Genomic DNA, 18,045 nt, shown 5'->3' on the forward strand with positions numbered 1-18,045 from the left:
TGCACATATAATGGGATGTTAGCCTTAAAAAGGAAGAAATTCTGAATTCGAGCTTTTCGAGGGTCCCTGTCTGGCAGGTGACCCCTCCATTTAGCAGGACCTCGTCTCACTCTCGCCCACACACCTTCCTCAGCAACAAGAGGGTCCGCGGTGATCGGGGTGAGAACTGAGTAGTCAGTGGGGGGCTCCAGCCTTGTCCTGAAGGACCACGTTACAAGTGGTGGCCCAGAGGGAAGCCACTGGGGAAGTGGCCAGAAACTAGCCCATGGGTGCCAGTCCTGGGGGTCAGGTCTCGGCCTGAAGGTAACCGGTCTCTGGTTTGGAAAAGCAAACGCAGCCTCTCCCCAGCTGCTCCATCCTTTGGGATAAAGCGGTAGAGGTGGAGAGTAAAGCCATAAAGGTGGAATAAAGTGGCTGTCAGTGCCCCCCGCCCCAAGCCTCCCACCTTAGGCCCCAGGGCTGGCTCCCTATTTACCGCCTTCCTTCAAGGGCCATCCTGGGGGTCAGGCTCTGGTGCTGGCCGGCTTGTCTTGCTGCCTCTCGGCTCGCACCTCTCTCCCCAGCTCCGGACATCCTCGAGGCTGGGGGCCTTAGCCGACTCTCCGAGGGCCTCTGGGCCCTGTCTCGGGCTTGGCCTCCTCAGGAGAGGCTGTGGGGAGCGTAGAAGTGCTCCCCGCTGGCCCTGCTGAAAGGCAGAGCCTCGGCCGTCTTTCCAGAGGACACGGGGTCACCTGCATCCTCCCCCAGCAGCCCGGGCCTCACACTGCCCTGCCGGTCTGACCCGGCTCAGCGGTCAGCCTAAGCGGTTCTGGGTTGCAGGGCTGGGGCCGGGCGGAAAGGCAGGTCAGGGTCCTCAGGACTGACCTCCAAGCCTCCATCTATTTCATTTCTGGCCCTTGTCAAGCACACAGGCCCTCTGAATTTCAGTCTCAGTGCCAAGTAATGTGGGAAAACCAACACGGGGAAGTAGAGGCCCGGGGTTGCAGACGCTGACTCCTTCAGCATCTAAATAAGAAGTGCCCCCAAGGTGCACACGTCCCCACGTGCCCTGAGCAAGTGGGAGCCTTCCTTTTTTAGACCTTCATTCCCACGAGGCTGTTTCCCCACCAGCCTGCCTTAGCAGAGGCCACGGGGCCCCTCCTGCCAGCCTGGACGTGAAATCCAGGGGAACCAGGGAATGCTGGCTGCCCGCCCCACCCCAGTCCTGGGCTCCTGGGGGGTTCCCGCCCTGCCCTCTCTGCACCCCAGGGGCCAAGCCCGGTGCCTGGCGCAGACCTGTCCCTCTGTGTGTGCCAACGACCGGGCACCCAGGGGACGAACGTCAGGTGTGCTCCACGTGCTTTGCCAGGAGCTCCTGGCAGGGGTGGCACCCGCTGCTCGGATGGCAGGAAGGGCAGTGAAGAGCCCGGGAGATCCGAGCTTGACCTCCAGCCTCTCACTTCCCCCGACACGCCGTCTGCAGAGCCAGGAAAACGTTAGCACTGGCCCCCGGCCCACGCGCTCCCTTTGCACACACTGTCCAACGGTGGTGGGTTTTCCGTGTTTGTTTCCAAGATACTCTGACGACGTGATAAAGGCTTGTAGGGACAGCGAAAGGCAGCCCGTGAGACACCAGGGAAGGTCATCGCGGGTGAGGCCCTCACCCCCACGTCCCCAAGCTTCCTCCTGCTGAGCCCGGAGCTCAGCTCGCCCTGCCTGCTTGGATGGATGGATGGACGGACGGACGGACGGTCAGGAGTGACCGGAAGGATGGCTCAAGCCAAGCCCTCAGCGCAGCGTTTCAGTGAAACCCAGGACGGTGGGCTGCAGAGGAAACGGTTCAGACCCCAGAGCTGGAAGCCCGGCCTCCTCGGGGTTAGCTGTGCGGCCTTGGGTTTCAGTTTCATCCTGTGTGAAATGGGGACAATGACAGCCCCGCAGAGCACCGCACTGGGGCTGAGGGTTCCGGGAGGGGCGGGGGGCGTGGTGCCCTCTCCAGACGCGGCCAAAGCTGGGAAATGACCGGTTTCCTCACTGGGCAGGACAGTGGGTGCCTCGCCGTCCCTGGTGTGCTGTCCCCAGGATGGGCTGGAGCCTGGGTGTCAGGGGTGGCTCCTCTTAGCCTCTTGACCTTGGCCCCTGGGCTCAGGGCCCACCAGGCACACATGTCCCCGGGCGCCCTGAGCAGGCAGGAGGCTTTCTTTTGGGGGTCGAGGGGCACAGCCTCCAGCACAGCTTGTTGTGTTCGCGGGTGCGGACTGGCGCTAACCCTATCCACCCATGGGGCTCCAGACTGGGAGCACGGAGAGCCCTGAGCCTGGGCCTGTCCTTGCCTGGCATGGCCGTCGTCCCGCCAGGCACTGACCACTTGCAGGCCTTGTGCTGGGAGCTGCAGAGCCGGGAGTAGAGTCCTGGGTGGGCCTCAGAGAGTGCGAGAAGGCACGGTGCTGCCCTCACAGCGAGTGGTCCAGACCCCAGCCCAGCAATGGGAATTCCACTCCCAGCCCCCGTTCCCAGGGGACTAACCAGACACCAGTTATGGGCAGGAGCTGAGTGTCTGTATGAGCCCTGAACACCCCAAAAATTATGTTTCCGGGAATGTTAACCAAGGGGTGTCAAAGCCCTATGCACGCTCCTTCCGTGCCCCCTCCCCCTCCCCCAGCTCCAAGCCACCCTCTGGGTCTCGGTTTCCTGCAAGCTGCCTGCAAAGCCAATGAACGCCCATGCAACTATAGGCAGAATTTTCCTGAACAATCCCAGTTTCCCGACAGCCCTGGAGGGAACCGGTAGCTTCCTAGGGGATGATCAGTTGTTACAGACCTGAAGCTCAGTCCAATGAGCTGGCCTAAGCCTCAGTAGAGGCTCCTGCCTGCGAACCACCAAGGGAAACGGGCACCGCCGGCCCTCCCAGGACTGCCAGCCCCAGGAATACCGCTTCCCCCCCCCCCCCGAAGGCAATGGACTCTGCTGAAACTTCTTGTTGGGAGAATCTAGACTCTTTCTTCTTGGTGGAAAACAGTGAGAGAGCTGGCCCTCCGTGCAGCAGGAGGCTGGAGGGAGTGAGCTCTCTGAGCCCCCGTGAACCCTGGCCCTGCCCCTGTCCTGCCCTCACGCCTGCCAGCCCTGTAAGGGAGCTGCCCTCCCAGGGGAACTTCGGGTGCCCCCGGTCCATGGCCGGCTCCTCCCTGCCCTCCCTTGTAGACAGACGGCCCTGACAGCTGCAGTGCCTGACATCAGAGGTCACCAGGTGCCTGGAGAGAGTGGGGGCCAGGGCCCCAGCCCTCGGCCAGCCGGCTTCAGGGGAGAAGCAGGGGGGTGCGAGCTGGGCTGTGAGACAAGGAGGGGCTGGTGGGGAGTGCAGGTGCAGGACAGGAAGGAGAGGTGTTCGGGGGGGCGCTCTGAGCACAGGAGCAGGACATGCCCCCTGATGCTTTCCCGGGAAATGGAACCTTGACCAGGGAAGAACAAGGAGCAGCCCCAGCCAAGGCCAAGGGGAAATGCTGTCTTCTAAGGGGCTCCGCTCCACACCCTTGAGGCTGTCAGTGCCCCCAGAACTTCAGTGAAGTCTGGGGAGAGAGTTCTGGCAGCCGCGTCCCTGCCCCCAGCCCGGATGCTCCAGACACAGACCTTCAGGGGCCTCACCACGCAGCCCTGGGGACACAGAACCATCTGGGTGGGCATCACCCTGCTCTTGCTGTGGGGAAGGAGCAAATGCACCTAAACTCAAGGCCGTGGCCACCCCTGCCCCCTTGGCCCCGCCCCCTCCTAGGCTAGCGGGTCTGTTCTGCACTCCCTCCCCTTTTGAGGCGTTTCCCAGGCTCCACCTGCCCTCTGGGGGCCTGCAACCCCTTCTTGCAGATGCCTCGGGCCAGGATTACTCTTCCTCAGGTGATGGGTCACGGGAAGGACAGAGAGGACCTGGGTGGCAGTCAGCGTGAGCTCGCAGGGCACCGGTGGGCCGGGGGCTCAGTGCAGCACACCAGGCGGGGAGGGGGTCCTCATTTTTAGGGACTTCCTGACAGGCACGCACTTCCTTTCATCTCCTGCTTTGGCAGTGGAAGTGGGAAGCGCTCTCCCCTGTCCAATCAGACGAGACTTCCCGGGGAAGTAGTGCAAGGCCCAAGGCGGGGAAAGACACGGCATCCTGCCATCCACACCCGCCAAAGACGCGTCCCCTGGATCCTGACCACCTGAAGGCACAGAGCAAAGTCATGAGGCCGAAAGGCCTGGAGGAGTTGGGGCCCGGGAGCTGCCTCTTTCCCTGACCCTGACCCTGGACTCACGGCAGGTCCCTGCCACGTGTCACAGGTCCTTAGAGATTTTCCGAGGTCATCCTTTCCACTCCCCTGTGTCCACGAGGAAGTCCCAAACCACCCCTGTGGCTTCCCCTGACCCGAAAGCTTTTCCCAAAGGAAGAAAATAACTCTGCTTAGTCTCATCCAGAGGCCTGCAGACCTTTGCTCCATGGAGGTCCCTAGTTCAATTCAACCTAAACCCGCTTCGTCGAGGGGCGTAGAGACAGGAACACAGAGTCACCCCCAGAGGTCACCAGGATGCAGCCCCAGTTCCAGCAGCAGAAGTCGGCCTGGCGTCCGCCTCAGACAAGCAAGGAGGCAGCGTGCTCTGTGCCGAGGAGCTTGGCTCCACGGAAGCCCGGCCCCGGGACGAAGCTGGGCTGCTTCTCCTTTTAAGGCAACGTCTGAGCTCTCGGCCCCAGCCCCACTCATTCCTGGCTATTTGGAGGCAATGATGATTACTCAGCGCCACCCCGCACCCCCCCCCACCCCCGGCCTGTTTTTCATTAGGTTCTTTTTAAAGGGCTGGCGCCCCCCCTGTAGAGCAGACACGTGGCAGATCCCAGCCCACTAGGAGCCGGTGCGGGGAGCGCGTGAGGTCGGGGGAGAATCCCGGTGAAGACAACACGGGGGCATTGAGAGGGCTAGGATGTTGGAAAACAGTCCTGAAAGGTTGGGTGCGGGCGGAAGAGAAGGCGGGCGTAGGTTCTGCGGGCAGCAGGGGGGGGTGCTTTTGCCCATCCCCACCCCGCCCCACGGGGGGCGCTAGTGAGACAGGTCTGAAGTCGGGTTCTCGCGAACGCTGGGTGAAGCTGGCTAAGTTTTCATCCCTCTGGATCCCCAGTTTCCCTCCAAGCGAGGCCTGCGAGCGGCATGGGAACCCTGCAGAGGGCAGCGGGACCGTGTGCCGTGGGCACGGCCGGGGGCCTGACCTCCGTCTGGGGGGTGGGCCACAGCCCCAGCTCACCCACAGCTCCTCGAGGGGACAGCATCTGTGATGGAACCACTCTGAACCCAGGGGGACGGGGAGGGGGAGAGGGGCTCCCTGGCCAGACAGTGGGTGGGTTCTTACAAATGTCCTAAAAGGGCTGAGCCACCGGGCCCCTCACTGGCCTCGTATCTGCAAGTTCCTCTCTCCCTTTTGAATCAAGGCATGATCGCCACCCCTCCTGGCCCAGCCCTGGAAGGTGCTCTGAAGGGTCACCCGTGTTCTGGGAGCCGGAGTGAGTGGGAGGGGGCTCTGTGCCCCACGAGTCCTGACCTGGGCCTGCGAGGCAGGAGGAGGGAAGTGGTGCCTTCCAAGGTCCTGGCTCAGCAGGCCCCGTGCCCCGTGGCTGCCTGATGGGATTCTGGCAGCGGAGCTAAATGAACCCTGGGGCTGGTCCCCAAGGGCATGTGTTTGTGGTCCAGGCGCACACTGTTTCCATAGGGCCAACCAGCACCCCACTCCCTCCGGGACACATGTGAGGAAGGGCCACGTAGGCCGAGTGGGCTTCTGTCCCCACAGCCACCTGGCTCCTGAGAGACAGAACACCTCCCAACAGTCGGGCCATAGCCTCCTCCTGTTAAGAACCTTCAGAAGGACATCGGGGCGTCCCTGGGGGCCCGGCTGCCCTGGGGTCTATCACAGTTGGACAGGGTTAAATCTAATATCTCATCTTAGGCAATTCAGCTGCTCCCGTGGCTCTCAGAATAAGGTGCAGACTTCACGCTCCAGCCTCTAGCTCAACTCAGCATCCTCGCCACGGTCCCCCGCCACCTCAGTACGTGTCCAGCTCTCCTGAGGTCAGCTGACCTGGCGGGTCCCGGGCTCCTCACAGAGAGGGCTGGGCCTTAGCAAAGTGCTTACTAAAAAATAAGGGAAATAATGTGGGCTTTTCAAAAAGCCACACATATTTGATGTAAAGGTATGTCCTTTATTCTGTGACGTCTACCTTCCTTCTTTATTGTTGGCTCCTTCTTATTTCGATGAGATGAGGCTGGTAGACAGAATTTACAAATACTCCTAACTGATAAAATAAAACATAAGCAGTCCTTTGTTGGTCCCTCCAACCTTTTTTTCCTTTGAAAAGGTCTCGGCTGTAAAAACCCCAGGATCTGAGAATCACTGACCTACTCCTGGGAGCCAGGGCAAGGCCCTGAGGCTCCCGCCCGGAGCACAGGAAACAAGGGGAGCCCAGGAGCCCAGAGATCAAGACAACTAATGTTTTAATGAATACTGTAAAAAATCAAATTTAACACAAAGAAAGCAATATGGACAAAAATCTAAAATTTTAAACAAAGACACGACCAGTTCTAGGGATGTTCCAGCAAGGCTCAGCAGGGTTCACCTTCCCAGTCACCCACGACAGAGGAGAGCAGTTCAGGGTCTGAGATCCTCTGGGGAGGAAGGGCCACAGCCGCCCAGGAATTCCCTTTGGGGCCTCACGACCCTGACGTTCTGTGAGTCCGATGTCAGCTCGGTCTCTGCACGTGACTCCAAGCCCCCGCACGGCGTCCTCAACGGAGACTGTCTGGAGGCTCCAGGCGGTTACATAAGTGACCCCCACGCTGTCCCCAGGCTCATTCCTCTGCCTCCGTAGCCAGCTCTTCATGTTTATTTTTCTTTCCTGAATTCTTAGGAGGGCAAGCAAGTGGAGACCAAGACAGATTCCAAGAAGGGAGAGGAAAGGGGCAGAGATGCCAGCAAAAAGCCCCTGGGCCCCAGACGGGACTCAGACCTGGGGAAGGAGCCAAAGAGGGTTGGTTTGAAGAAAAGCTTCTCAAGAGACAAGGACGAAGCTGAAGGCAAAGGCGCAGAGAGGCCCAAGGAGGAGAAGCTCGTCAGGGGCCTCGAGAAGGGCCGGGTCAGGGCCGCGGTGGACAAGAAGGAGGCCGGGAAGGAGGGGCGGGCGCAGGAGGGGACGGCAGCCCCCAGGAAGGGCGAGGAGAGGCAGGGGAGTGTGAACGGAGACAAGGGGAAGAAGGGAGAGGAGAAGAAGGAAGCAAGCCAGACAGAGGAGGCCGAGAAGGTGCAGGGGCAGAGGAAGGACACGGACACCCGGACGGAGGGCCGGGAGGCGGAGAGAGGCAGCAGGGACAGGGGTGCCAGGCCGGAGGACGAGAAGGCCAGAAAGGAGGAGCCCCGCCGTGCAAAGGCCCCCCGCGAAGAGAGCAAGAGCCCGGCGGCGCCGGAGAGATCAGCCCCTGGAGCCCCCGCCGAGCCCGCCGACGGGCCGGCCCAGGCTGAGGAGGAGGCGGCCCCCAGCGTCTTTGACGAGCCCCTGGAGAGGGTGAAGAGCAACGACCCGGAGGTGACCGAGCTCAACGTGAACAACTCGGACTGCATCACCCCCGAGATCCTGGTGCGCTTCGCCGAGGCGCTGGAGTTCAACACGGCCGTCAAGGTCTTCGCCTTGGCCAACACGCGGGCGGACGACCACGTGGCGTTCGCCATCGCCATCATGCTCAAGGCCAACAAGACCATCACCAGCCTGAACCTTGACTCCAATCACATCACCAGCAAGGGCATCCTGGCCATCTTCCGGGCCCTCCTGCAAAACACCTCGCTGACCGAGCTCCGCTTCCACAACCAGCGCCACATCTGCGGCGGCAAGACCGAGATGGAGATGGCCACGCTGCTCAAGGAGAACACCACGCTGCTCAAGCTGGGCTACCACTTCGAGCTGGCCGGGCCCCGCATGACCGTCACCAACCTGCTCAGCCGCAACATGGACCGCCAGCGGCAGAAGCGGCTGCAGGAGCAGCGGCAGGCGCGCGAGGCCCGCGGGGGGGCGGCGCTGCTGGAGGCGCCCCGCGCCGGGGCGCGCGCCCGCGGCTGCCCCAGGCCCGCCCCGCAGCCGTCCCCCAGGGCCGCTCCCAAGAACTCCCCGGGGAAAGGGGGCGCCCCGGCCGCGCCGCCGCCGCCGCCGCCGCCCCTGGCCCCCCCGCTCCTCGTGGAGAACCTGAAGAACTCGCTCTCGCCGGCCACCCAGCGCAAGATGGGCGACAAGGTCCTCCCCGCCCAGGAGCAGAACTCCCGGGACCAGCTGCTGGCCGCCATCCGCTCCAGCAACCTCAAGCAGCTCAAGAAGGTGAGCGGGGGCGCTCAGCCGCAGGGGGCGCGGGGCTGGGAGGCGGCTGGCTCATCTCACCGCCCTCCGCCCCAGGCTGGCCGCCCCGCCTCCCCCGCGGGGGAGCCTGGCCTTCCTCTCGGGGCTCCCTTTAGCCCCTCACCCTGCAGTGGAAGCCCTTTCTCCCAGAAATGGAGAAGCAGCTTCAGACCCGTCCTCCCTCCCCCCATTCCCCAAACCCAGATGGTCTGTCTTCCTAATTCCCTCTCAGGACCAGCCAAGTCCTACAGGTCAGTTTATCCCAAAGGTCTTTGGGAAGCAGTCCGTCCCTGGAGACCCTGCTTCTCGAGGCTCGGCCTCCCTGGGTGGTGGAGTCTTGGTCCTCTGCCCGGCTGACCCCACCCCTACACGGTCACTCCTGAGATACCGCACAACCTCAACTGTAACTCCAGGGTCATTCGATGGCATCGGGTTTTCACAGAAAAGGGAAAGGGCTCCCTCTGTCCACACTTCATCTCTTCGTGAGCCCAGCAGGAAAGGAAGTGAGAGGGGTTCCAGAAGCCCCTGCTGGGTTCCCTCCTCTAAACCTTCTCTGCTCTGCCCGGACAGGTGGAGGTGCCCAAGCTGCTGCAGTAGGACCGGGCTGCAGGCGCCATCCGCGACGCCACGCCTGCCCAGGCCCCGCTTCCCAGGGCCGCACAGACCCCGCCCGCCACGCCGGCTGACCTGCTCTGGACGTCCCTGCCCTGCCGTGGGAGAGCTGGAGGCCTGGGCCAGCTCCGGGAAGGATGCCTTCTCTCCTTGCTTTCCTTTTCTTGTCTCTGAGGCTCTCCACAAATGTCTCATACCTGGAGCTGAGGTTTCTGGACAAGAAGAGTCCTTTCAGCACGTGACCGAGAAGACGGCACGCCTGGGGCCCATGCGGCTGGCAAGCTGCCAAAGTCCTAGGATCCAGAAACGATGTCTCCCAGGGACCACGTGACCCGCCCGGTCCCACTGCCTTGCTAGGGCCAGGATTCAGGCCTCTGAGGAGCCCTTGGGGCAAGGCCGCTGGGCTGCTGGCTCTCTGTGTGGGGCAAGCCTGGAAGACTGGAGGGCCAAGGGCCCAGGGAAGAGGGAGGAGGGGCTGAGGACACCCCCAAGCCCCTCCCAGCTAATCAGAGGACATGGCAGGGGCAGCGAGCCTGGGGGGAGTGGGCTCCAGACATGAGGAGAGGACAGACAGCAGCTGGACCTGAAGGTTTGATGCCAAAGCAGACATTTCCTCACACCCACCTGCTGCTGTATAAATAGCTGTGTATCTGTTTTTCCATAAGATTTTGATAATATATACGAGCCTTTAGCTGTGCATGGCTGTGCTCACCTCTGTGCTGTCCCGAGGGTCCCGATACTCACCTGGGCTCCCTGGAGGGCTCCAGAAACTCAGGTTCCCTGCCATGCTTCCCCAGGTTGCCACACACAAGCTCCCATCCGCAGAAAGCAGAGTGTGAGGGAAAGACTCAGACAGAGGGGAGGGCTCCCGCTGACCTGGCTGTCCAGGCCCTGGGGTCATTGGGCAGAGCCGCCCACCGTCGGGGTGACAGGCAGAGTGGAGCGCAGGGCGCTGGGATGACTATATCAGGCGTGTTCTGGATGCTCCTCCGCGACTCTTCCTAACCGCGGGCTCCAGCCATCTCCTCCCAGCAGCCCCAGGCCACTGGGGAGCAGTGCCCACACGGCTGTACTCCCTCTGCCCCACGCCCTCCATCCCCGATATAGCAAAGGCATCTCTCTGGTTTGATCGGCTAAAGGAGCTGCACCCCTGTCGCTGTGGAACTGCCACCTGGGTGTGGGTCAGATGTAGGCTTTCCTGCAGCTTCCGGTCTGCAGGGCGGAGGTGGGGCGTCCCTGCGCCGAAGCGGGACCCCTGAGCTAGGTCTGGCCAGAAACAGAGCGCAGGCTGGTCCCGGAAGCAGAGAGCTCAGATCCCAGGGCGCACCCTGCCCCCTCCCCCCACCCACGCGCCTGTCCCCCAGAAACCCAACCAAGGCCGGGCCGGAGGGGGACACACTGCCGCCCCTAAGCTAAGTGCAGCAAGTCTGCGGGCCGAGGCTGCAGCTCTGTGAGCCGGACCGACATCACCTCCGCGTCGCAGACAAAGCCTGGCCCAGAGAGTGTGACACGGGCCGCGACCACTCAGCTCATCAGGAGCCCGAGCTCCGCCCGGGAGCTGCTCCTGGTGACGCCCCCTCCCGGCACCAACAAGCGCAGGTGAAGGGGCTCAGGAGGCCTAAGCGACCCCGCCCGCCAGGGTCCAGATCCTAGAGCTCCAGCTGGACCTATCGCTTTAGGGCGTGACACACTTAAGATTAGCCGACAAAAAACCACCTTCTGCTGTTCCTGGGCCGCCAGGGGCACCGCCCTCCCCCTCCCCCTCCCCCCTCTCCGCTCCGCTGTGGCCTCCGCAGGCCAATGACGTCATCCCCTCCGAGCCTGGGGTGGTGGCGCAGCGCCACCTGGCGGACACCGCGGCCCCGGGCCTTCTGCCGTGCAGCGTTCCGAGCCCGGAGGGCGGACAGCTGGACCTGGCGCGGCCCAACTGCGGGGAGGCCTGGGGGCGGGGGCGGGGCGACCGGGAGCGTCCTCGGGGCGCGGGTGCTCTGGGATCAGCTGAATTGAGGGGAGGGGTTGCAAGGCGGGGCAAACGACCTGACAGCTGATGGATCCGGATTCAAACCCAGGTTTCCTGCCGACCTGGGCCAGGAGGCTCCCCCAGGGCCCTCCGGCCGCCGCACTCTCTCCCCCACCCCGTCCAGGGGTCCATCTGAGACGCTGGCCCCAGGCCCCGCCCGCAGGAAAAGTGCCCCCCCTCCCCCATCCCCTCCCCGTCCCCTCGCCGGGCCTGGGGGCGGTGTGTACAAGCTGGGGCCCAGGCCCTGGAGGCACTGGGCCTACAGGGCCATTCGGCCCACTTCCTGTCGTAGGAGGCCCAGGCCAGGCGTCGGGACCAAGGCCACTCAGGTGGCTTCTGTAAGAAGCGTAAGATCCGAACGCGGGTCACCCACCAAGTTCACCCAGCCTGGATAGGCACGTGCCAGCTGCCTGCTGGGGAGGGCGGGGGAGGGGGACAGGCTGCTGGCCTGGGGAGGGTGCCCCTCAGCCGCCTTGCCCGTGCTCTACCTGCACTACCTGGCCACGCACCTTCTCCCCACCCCTCGGCCCCCTTCTGCAGGCCTCACCCCCTTCTTTATCCCACCCGCCCTCCAGCTTTCCCCTTGCCCCACCAGCGCTCCCCTTTCTTGCTGACCTCTGGCTCCTGGTCTGACTGTATTCCAAGTACCTGGGCCCTAACCCTCTCCCTGGCTTCCTGCGCTGGGCTCAGCATGCCCACCACCACAGCATTCCCCGCTGCGCCCACGGTGCAGGCCGGCGGGCTTCGTGTAAGACGCCACCCTTCCCCATCTCGGCTTCCCAGACCTCCCCTCAGGGTCCCCGCCGGTCCCTCCCAGCCTAGCAGGACCCCACTTTCGCCCGATCCCTGAGGATCACGGCTCCTCCCACCCCACCCCACGTTGTAGGGTGTCTGGTGCAGGAGCAGCTGTGCCCCGTCCCCTGGTGAGGAGCTGGGCCACAGAGGACGTGGCACTTTTGGAGACAGGGTGCTGTCTTGTTTTAAAAACTAGAGAACGTGAGGGGGCCCTCCTCTCTGCCTCCCACATGTGAAAGCTGCACTCTGTCACGGTCTCCCCTTTTCTGAGAATTCTCTTATTTTCAGTGCTCTGCAGAGTTAATTGACTGGAAGTGTTGGGGGCAGCGTCACAGAAGGCAGCTCTGATTGGGATAAACTTGACTCCCCTCCCAGACTACAGAGCAATTTTTAATTGGCCCCAGGCTGTTGACATAAGGATAATTAGCTCTGACTGGCACGGCCTTGCATTCATTTACACGTCATTTCTTAGGGAAACTCAGAAATCTTATCCTGCAAACCTCCTCCACCTCCCAGCTTCAGGAGAGAGAGAGGGGGACGGTCCAAACCTTGGAGTGACCTGGTGACCGCCTCTCCCAGCGTGTGACGGCAGAACCTGCAGCCGGAAGCCAGGACACTCAAGGCCCCTCCCACCTCTCTGCCCCATCCTCAAGGAAAAGGTGGACTTGCACCTGTGGTCCCAGCTCTGGCCCCAGCAGCCCTAGCTTCCCCTCCATCTGGGTCAGGTCCAGGGACAGAAGTCTGACCCTGGCCCCAAAGCAGCTGGCCCAGGAGCTCCCCGCCTGGGCTGTGTGACAAGAGCCTCCAGTGGGCCCCGGGCATGATTAGCACAATGGCCATCCAGATGAGGCTGCCGGGGCCCAGAGGCCTGAGGAAACCGAAGGGCAAGCAGGTTGCAGTGGGGCTGGAGGACCGCGGATGGAGGGGAGGAGGGCCGAGCCGAGGGGCTTGGGAAGGGGGAGATGGCGGATTGGGTGGCTTTCCAAGCTGAGTTGGCACTTTTCCCACTTGAATTAAAAACTGGCCCACGTCCTCAGGAGGTGAGGCCAGGGGGGCGGGGGAGGGGACCTGCCTGGCCCAGTAGAGACACAGAATTGGGCCTGGGGGCCTCGTGCCTTGGGCTCCCCTGGTGCTCCAAGGCAGCTGACAGCACCTGCCCAGCCTGGCTCCTCAGATGGGGAAGGGCGGACCTGACCAAGCTTCCTGTACACGGTTCACCCTCAGGACAGCCCTGAGGCAGCATCCGCGTTCTACAGATGAGGAAGCTGAGACCTGGCAACCTTGGGAGACAGACACACCCAGGTCCGAGTGTGAGTCTAAGTGTACCGAATGGGGGCAGGGGCCCTTGGGCGGCTGGCGGTGCCTCACTCGCCGGCCCCTCGTGGGGCATCTAACCAACGAGCACCCTCTTCCCTGCAGTGGCAGGATCCGCCTCCAGGCTCTGGGAACCAGCCCGAGGAGCCCTCAGCCTGGGGGCTTCTGCCTGTGCTCCAGCCCTGGCACCCGCCCTCCCCTGCTTCAGGGCTGTGGGGCTGCAGAGCCAGGAAGTTGTGCGTGGCCCAATGACACAACCCACATGACATGTCATTACAGCTTTAATCCAGCAGCCGGAGCACGGCCCACGGGGGCGCCAGGAGGAGGGCTTCTGCCCACGGCCGGTGGAGCCCCCTCAGCCCACGGCGGGCAAACAGGAGCGGCCCAGCTTTCCCGGCTGGGGTCCTGGGAGGAGAAGGACTAAAAGAAAGCAGGGGCTGCGACCCAGGCTTTCCCGTCCTTCCCCCGCCCCGGATAAAAATAGTCCAGGCATCCCAGGCCCTCCCCACCCCCCCTCATTCACGGCCAAGTTCCAGCTCAGCTCCTGTTGCCCTCCCTGGGGCTCTGCTCCCAGAAGGTCTCAGGGCGCGGCTTGGTCTGGGGCCTGGCGAGTAGAGGACCCTGCCCACCCCCAGGGCCGGATGGAGGTTCAGGCAGGGGCATCCCTGAGGGACGGCCGAGACACAGCTGGTTTCTCAGGCTCCCGGGTAGGAGGGCTGGGGTGGCATATATGGGGGAGGAGCTGCAAGCCAAGGAGACAGGATGAGGGTCACGGTGGCACGGGAGGGCGCAAAGGAACCCCTGACCGCAGGACCACGCAGGACCCCAGGGGCCAAGGCAGCCTGGAGGTCTGGGAGAAGGACTCCGGTTGTGAGGGGGCGGGGGGCGGGCAGGTGGGAGCAAAGGGCTCACTTACCTGCAGGGTTGTAGACAGGGGGCCCCGCCGGGTAGAGTGGATACTGGGGTGCAGGACCACTAGGTGGGTACATGAAGCCAGGCTGTGGGGCTGCAGGGCCAGCTTTGGGGTCCTGGGGGTACGGGTACACCGGCTGCATTGGGATGCCTGTCATTGGGATCTCCTGGCCTAGTGCGGGGACAAGGACCAGCATTCAGGGCCCTGCCTCCATGGGAAGCCACCTCCTCCGGCCCGGGAGGCCCTGCCGCCTCTGCTCCCAGACCCTGCTCGGCCGAGTCCAGCAGGGAGCCTGTAGGTGGCCCCTGCTGGTCAGTCTGGGTTCAGCAGTCTGCTCCCTCAGGGGGTTTCAGAGACCTCCTGGGCCAGAGAGCACAGCCTGGGGAACGTCTTACCTGGGAAAGGAGATGGCCGCTGTGGGGCTGGAATCTTGCAACCTAGCAGAGCTGCCCCCAGCGGGGGTCCTCCCACACTGATCCCCTGCCCGGGAGCCACTGTTCCCACGCCCACCAGTCTGGGCCTATGTGCAGTCACACGCCAACTCAGGCACACGTCCTTCGAGCACGGAGCGCACACCCGATGACTGACGCTCACACTCCAGGCCCCACCCCAGTGCTTCCTAAGAGCCAAGAGCACGCACAAACCCAGGGCAGGCACACTGACGCCGGCAAACGGTGCAGGCGCACTCGTGTATACCAGTCCAGCGTTCACACGTGCCCCTGCACGCTCCTGTTTCTGGGGTTACATGCTGGCAAGTGTGTGTCTGGAAGCACACGCTGCTGCAGAACCCCACCCCCTTGACCTCTGGTGCCCACCGTGGGTCTCAGCCTGGCCCGGCTCAGCCTCCCCTGCCCCGTCCCACACGGACGCACCTTCAAATGGGCTCTGCAGCTGCTGGCGCCGGCGGTACAGGTAGCAGCAGGAACAGAGGAAGCAGCAGATGGTGGTGGCGACCACGGCCACGAAGAGGATCACGGCGGAGGCGATGCCCGCTATGGTCTTGGGACTTAGACAAAGAACAGGGCCCCTCACCTTCCAACCTCAAGGGCGGAATCCTCACCACGCTGACAGTAACACTGGGCTCGGACCCCTGGCCAGCAGGGGGCCACCACAAACCAACATGTGGGTCTCCTGGTGGGGCTGCGCCCGACCGGTGTGGGTAGATCTTAGGGGGCCACACTTCCCGGAAGGCCAGGCGGCCTGCTGGTCAGAGAGCGGCCGGCGGGGCTGTGGAGTGTGCGCCCCCGTCCATGACTTAACTGGTTAGACTCCAGCACGGGAGCCCTGAAAGCCCCCTGGGAAATGATCCAGAGCTGTTTTCTCAGATCCCACTTCAATCACAGCCTCCCTATACCTGTTCTGTATGTCAGCGTCCCCTCCAATAAGAAGTTTGAAAACCACTCATTGTGTCCCCCCCTTTTCATGGAGAGGAAACAGTGACCCACCCGGGACATGTCCTCCCCAAGATCATGCAGCTGGTGAGCAGCGGACCTGGGAATCAGACCCCCGTCTCCCACCTTCCGGCCAGAGCTCCACTGCGCCCAGAGCTCCACTGCGCCCGGGTGCGCAGGCCCGGAGCGAGGGGAGGACTCAGCCCAGCCAGCGGTGACCACATGACGGTAACTAGCCGGCCCCTCCTGGAACTCCCCAGCCCCGGCGCTACAGCCCCGCTTCGTGCCCAAGCCGGAGCCCTGGGTGTGGGCTAAGAATGTGGAGGCGGACGAGGAGGGGAGGGGCCGGAGCCCACCTGAAGGCCAGGCAGTGCTTCTGCTGCCTCTCGGTGATGAGCAAGGTCAGGTCCCGGCAGCAGTACCGCTGGTAGCAGGTCCCGCAGCAGAAGGTGAAGAACTCGCAGTTGAAGCCCGGATGCCAGGAGCCATTCCGGTCCAGGTACCACAGGCAGTCCTCGCCGGCCAGCGCTGTGGGCACGGACGGGGGTACCCAGTGGCCGCCCAGCCCCACTCCCACTCCCCGGAGCTCCACCCTGGTCGCTGCGCCCAGAGGCCTCTGCCCGGAGCGGCCCCTGGGGTCGGCCCCACGCCCAGCACCCGCCGCCCTCCCCTCCCGCGGACCCCGCAACGCCGGGTCGTAGCCTCCCCCAGGGTCTCCGGGGCGCGGGCTCTCCCAAGGTCTCCGGGACCGCGCGCCGAGACCTCCCCCGCGCCCCCGGCCCCCGGCCCTTACCCAGGGGCGCCCCCAGCACCAGGAGCGCGATCGCGGCGAGCGGCGCGGCCCCGCGGAGCCCGGCGGGCGGCATGGCGGGGCGCGGGGAGCGGCGCGGGGCGCGCAGGACGACGCCGGCCGCCCAACTCCGCGGGGCCAGCGCGCCCGCCGGCTCCTCTCCGCCTACTCTGGGCGGGGCTCGGCCGGCCGGCGCTGACCCTGCCCCCGCGCCCCGCCCGTCCGGGCTCCGCCCAGGACACGCCCCGGACACGCCCCGAGCGGGCTCCTCCTTTCAAGTCCCCCCGGGACCAGTGACTGCTGGGCGCTGCGGCCGGCCGGGCCCGCCCCCTGCCTCGGCCCAATCGGCGTCCCGGCACCCAGAAGCCCTGATTCTGGTGCCACCTCCGAGTGCTCAGGCGCAGCGGCCAACCCTGACCTTCCCTGTGCGGGACCTCCTCTGCCCCAGTGTCCAGCCCGGGACATCCTGCGGCGGCGGGAGGAGAGCGAGGAGGCGGGGGTCACCCCGCCCCCACCCCAGAACACAGGCGCCCATTGAGAGGCAGCTCAGAGCAGCTTTGTCCCCGCCGGGCCCACAGGCCTGGACCCTGCCAGCTGTGCTGGCTCCCTGAGTGGCCCCTTCCCCCTCCGAGTGGACAGCCCTGGCATGCGCCAGCCTATGGCCTCACCAGTCCGGATGGCAGGCAGCTGGGGCCACCTGGGGACCATCCAGTCCGACACCCTTGACAGTGAAAACCCCTTTCTTCACAAAGCAGCCCCGCAGGCAGAGATACTGCAGTAGCCAGAGAGCATAGGGAGGCCCTCCCCGCCACTCCCATAGGGGGTCATCAATCTCCTTACAGATTTGTACTGAGTACTGGTAGCTGTGCCCCTGCTCCAGGGGCTCCCTGACCAGGAACATGCAGGGGACCAAGCTGTGGAGAAAATCCAAAGCTTTTCTTAGCCCCTCTGTGTGCATCCTTCAGGGCACTCAGACAGGCCCCTCATTTGGGGCTCCCCGGAATCCCACAAGCGAAACCAAGCTCACTGGTTGTATCAGTCCATTTTACAGACAGAGATTTCTAGGACTCAAGGGTGTTAAAGGGTTTGTTCAAGGTAATAGAGCCAGTAAGTGGCAGAGGCATTCTAAATCCAGCTGGCTTTGCCTACTGAGTGGGAGAAGGTATTTGCAAATGATATATCTGATAAGGGTCAAAATCCAAAATATACAAAGAGCTCATACAACTCAACATAAAAAAAAAATAGATGAAGAAAATGGGCAGAGGACCTGAATAGACATTTTTCCAAAGAAGACATACAGATGGCCAATAGGTACATGAAAAGATGCTCAACATCATTAATCATCAGAGAAATACAATTCAAAACCACAGTGAGATGTCATCTCATACCTGTCAGAATGACTGTCATCAAAAATACAACAAATAACAAATTTGTTGGTGAGGATGCGGAGAAAAGGGAACACTTGTACACTGTTGGTGGGAATGAAAATTGGTGCGGCCACTGTGGAAAACAGTATGGAGATTCCAAAAAATAAAAAATAGAACTACCATACGATTCAGCAATTCTATTCCTGGGTATTTACCTGAAGAAAATGAAAACACTAATTTGAAAAGATTTATGCATCCTTATGTTCATTGCAGCATTATTCACAACAGCCAAGATATGGAAGCAACCTAAGTGTCCATCAACAGATGAATGGATAAAGAAGATGTGGTGTATACCTACAATGGAATACTACTCAGCCATAAAAAAAGAATGAAATTTTGCCATTTACAACAACGTGGCTGGACCTGGAGAGTATTATCCTAAGTTAAATAAGTCAGACAGAGAAAGACAAATACTGTA

The 18,045-nt window shown here is 62.7% G+C and overlaps 2 protein-coding genes across 2 annotated transcripts in view; one reads left to right on the forward strand and one right to left on the reverse strand.

Moving 5' to 3' along the window:
- LMOD1 (leiomodin 1) overlaps positions 1-9,674 on the forward strand; it is a 33,080-nt gene extending 23,406 nt beyond the window's left edge. The window contains exons 2-3 of the mRNA XM_061187259.1: positions 6,896-8,347; positions 8,936-9,674. Of these exons, the coding sequence (XP_061043242.1) occupies positions 6,896-8,347; positions 8,936-8,962 (1,479 nt within the window). The 3' untranslated portion in view covers positions 8,963-9,674. The remainder of the gene's footprint in view (positions 1-6,895; positions 8,348-8,935) is intronic.
- Positions 9,675-13,369: 3,695 nt separating this feature from the next.
- Positions 13,370-16,311, reverse strand: SHISA4 (shisa family member 4). The gene is made up of 5 exons (XM_061185238.1): positions 16,204-16,311; positions 15,767-15,938; positions 14,892-15,025; positions 14,023-14,190; positions 13,370-13,848 (listed from the first exon to the last, which is right to left on the reverse strand). The coding sequence occupies exons 1-5, from the start codon at positions 16,274-16,276 to the stop codon at positions 13,802-13,804; spliced, it is 594 nt and encodes a 197-aa protein (XP_061041221.1). The 5' UTR covers positions 16,277-16,311; the 3' UTR covers positions 13,370-13,801.
- Positions 16,312-18,045: the final 1,734 nt, after the last annotated feature.

Source organism: Eubalaena glacialis, chromosome 3, assembly GCF_028564815.1.
Source record: "Eubalaena glacialis isolate mEubGla1 chromosome 3, mEubGla1.1.hap2.+ XY, whole genome shotgun sequence".
Classification (NCBI taxonomy): Eukaryota; Metazoa; Chordata; class Mammalia; order Artiodactyla; family Balaenidae; genus Eubalaena; species Eubalaena glacialis.

What these genes read in the sequence shown, in the direction of transcription:
- SHISA4 (XM_061185238.1), bottom strand. Translation starts at nt 16,276, where the DNA reads ATGCCGCCCGCCGGGCTCCGCGGGGCCGCGCCGCTCGCCGCGATCGCG. An exon ending in GGTGCTGGGGGCGCCCCTGG is followed by an intron (nt 15,939 to 16,203) that starts GTAAGGGCCGGG and finishes CCGTGCCCACAG; the next exon opens with CGCTGGCCGGCGAGGACTGC. An exon ending in CCCTGTCTACAACCCTGCAG is followed by an intron (nt 13,849 to 14,022) that starts GTAAGTGAGCCC and finishes CTTGGCTTGCAG; the next exon opens with CTCCTCCCCCATATATGCCA.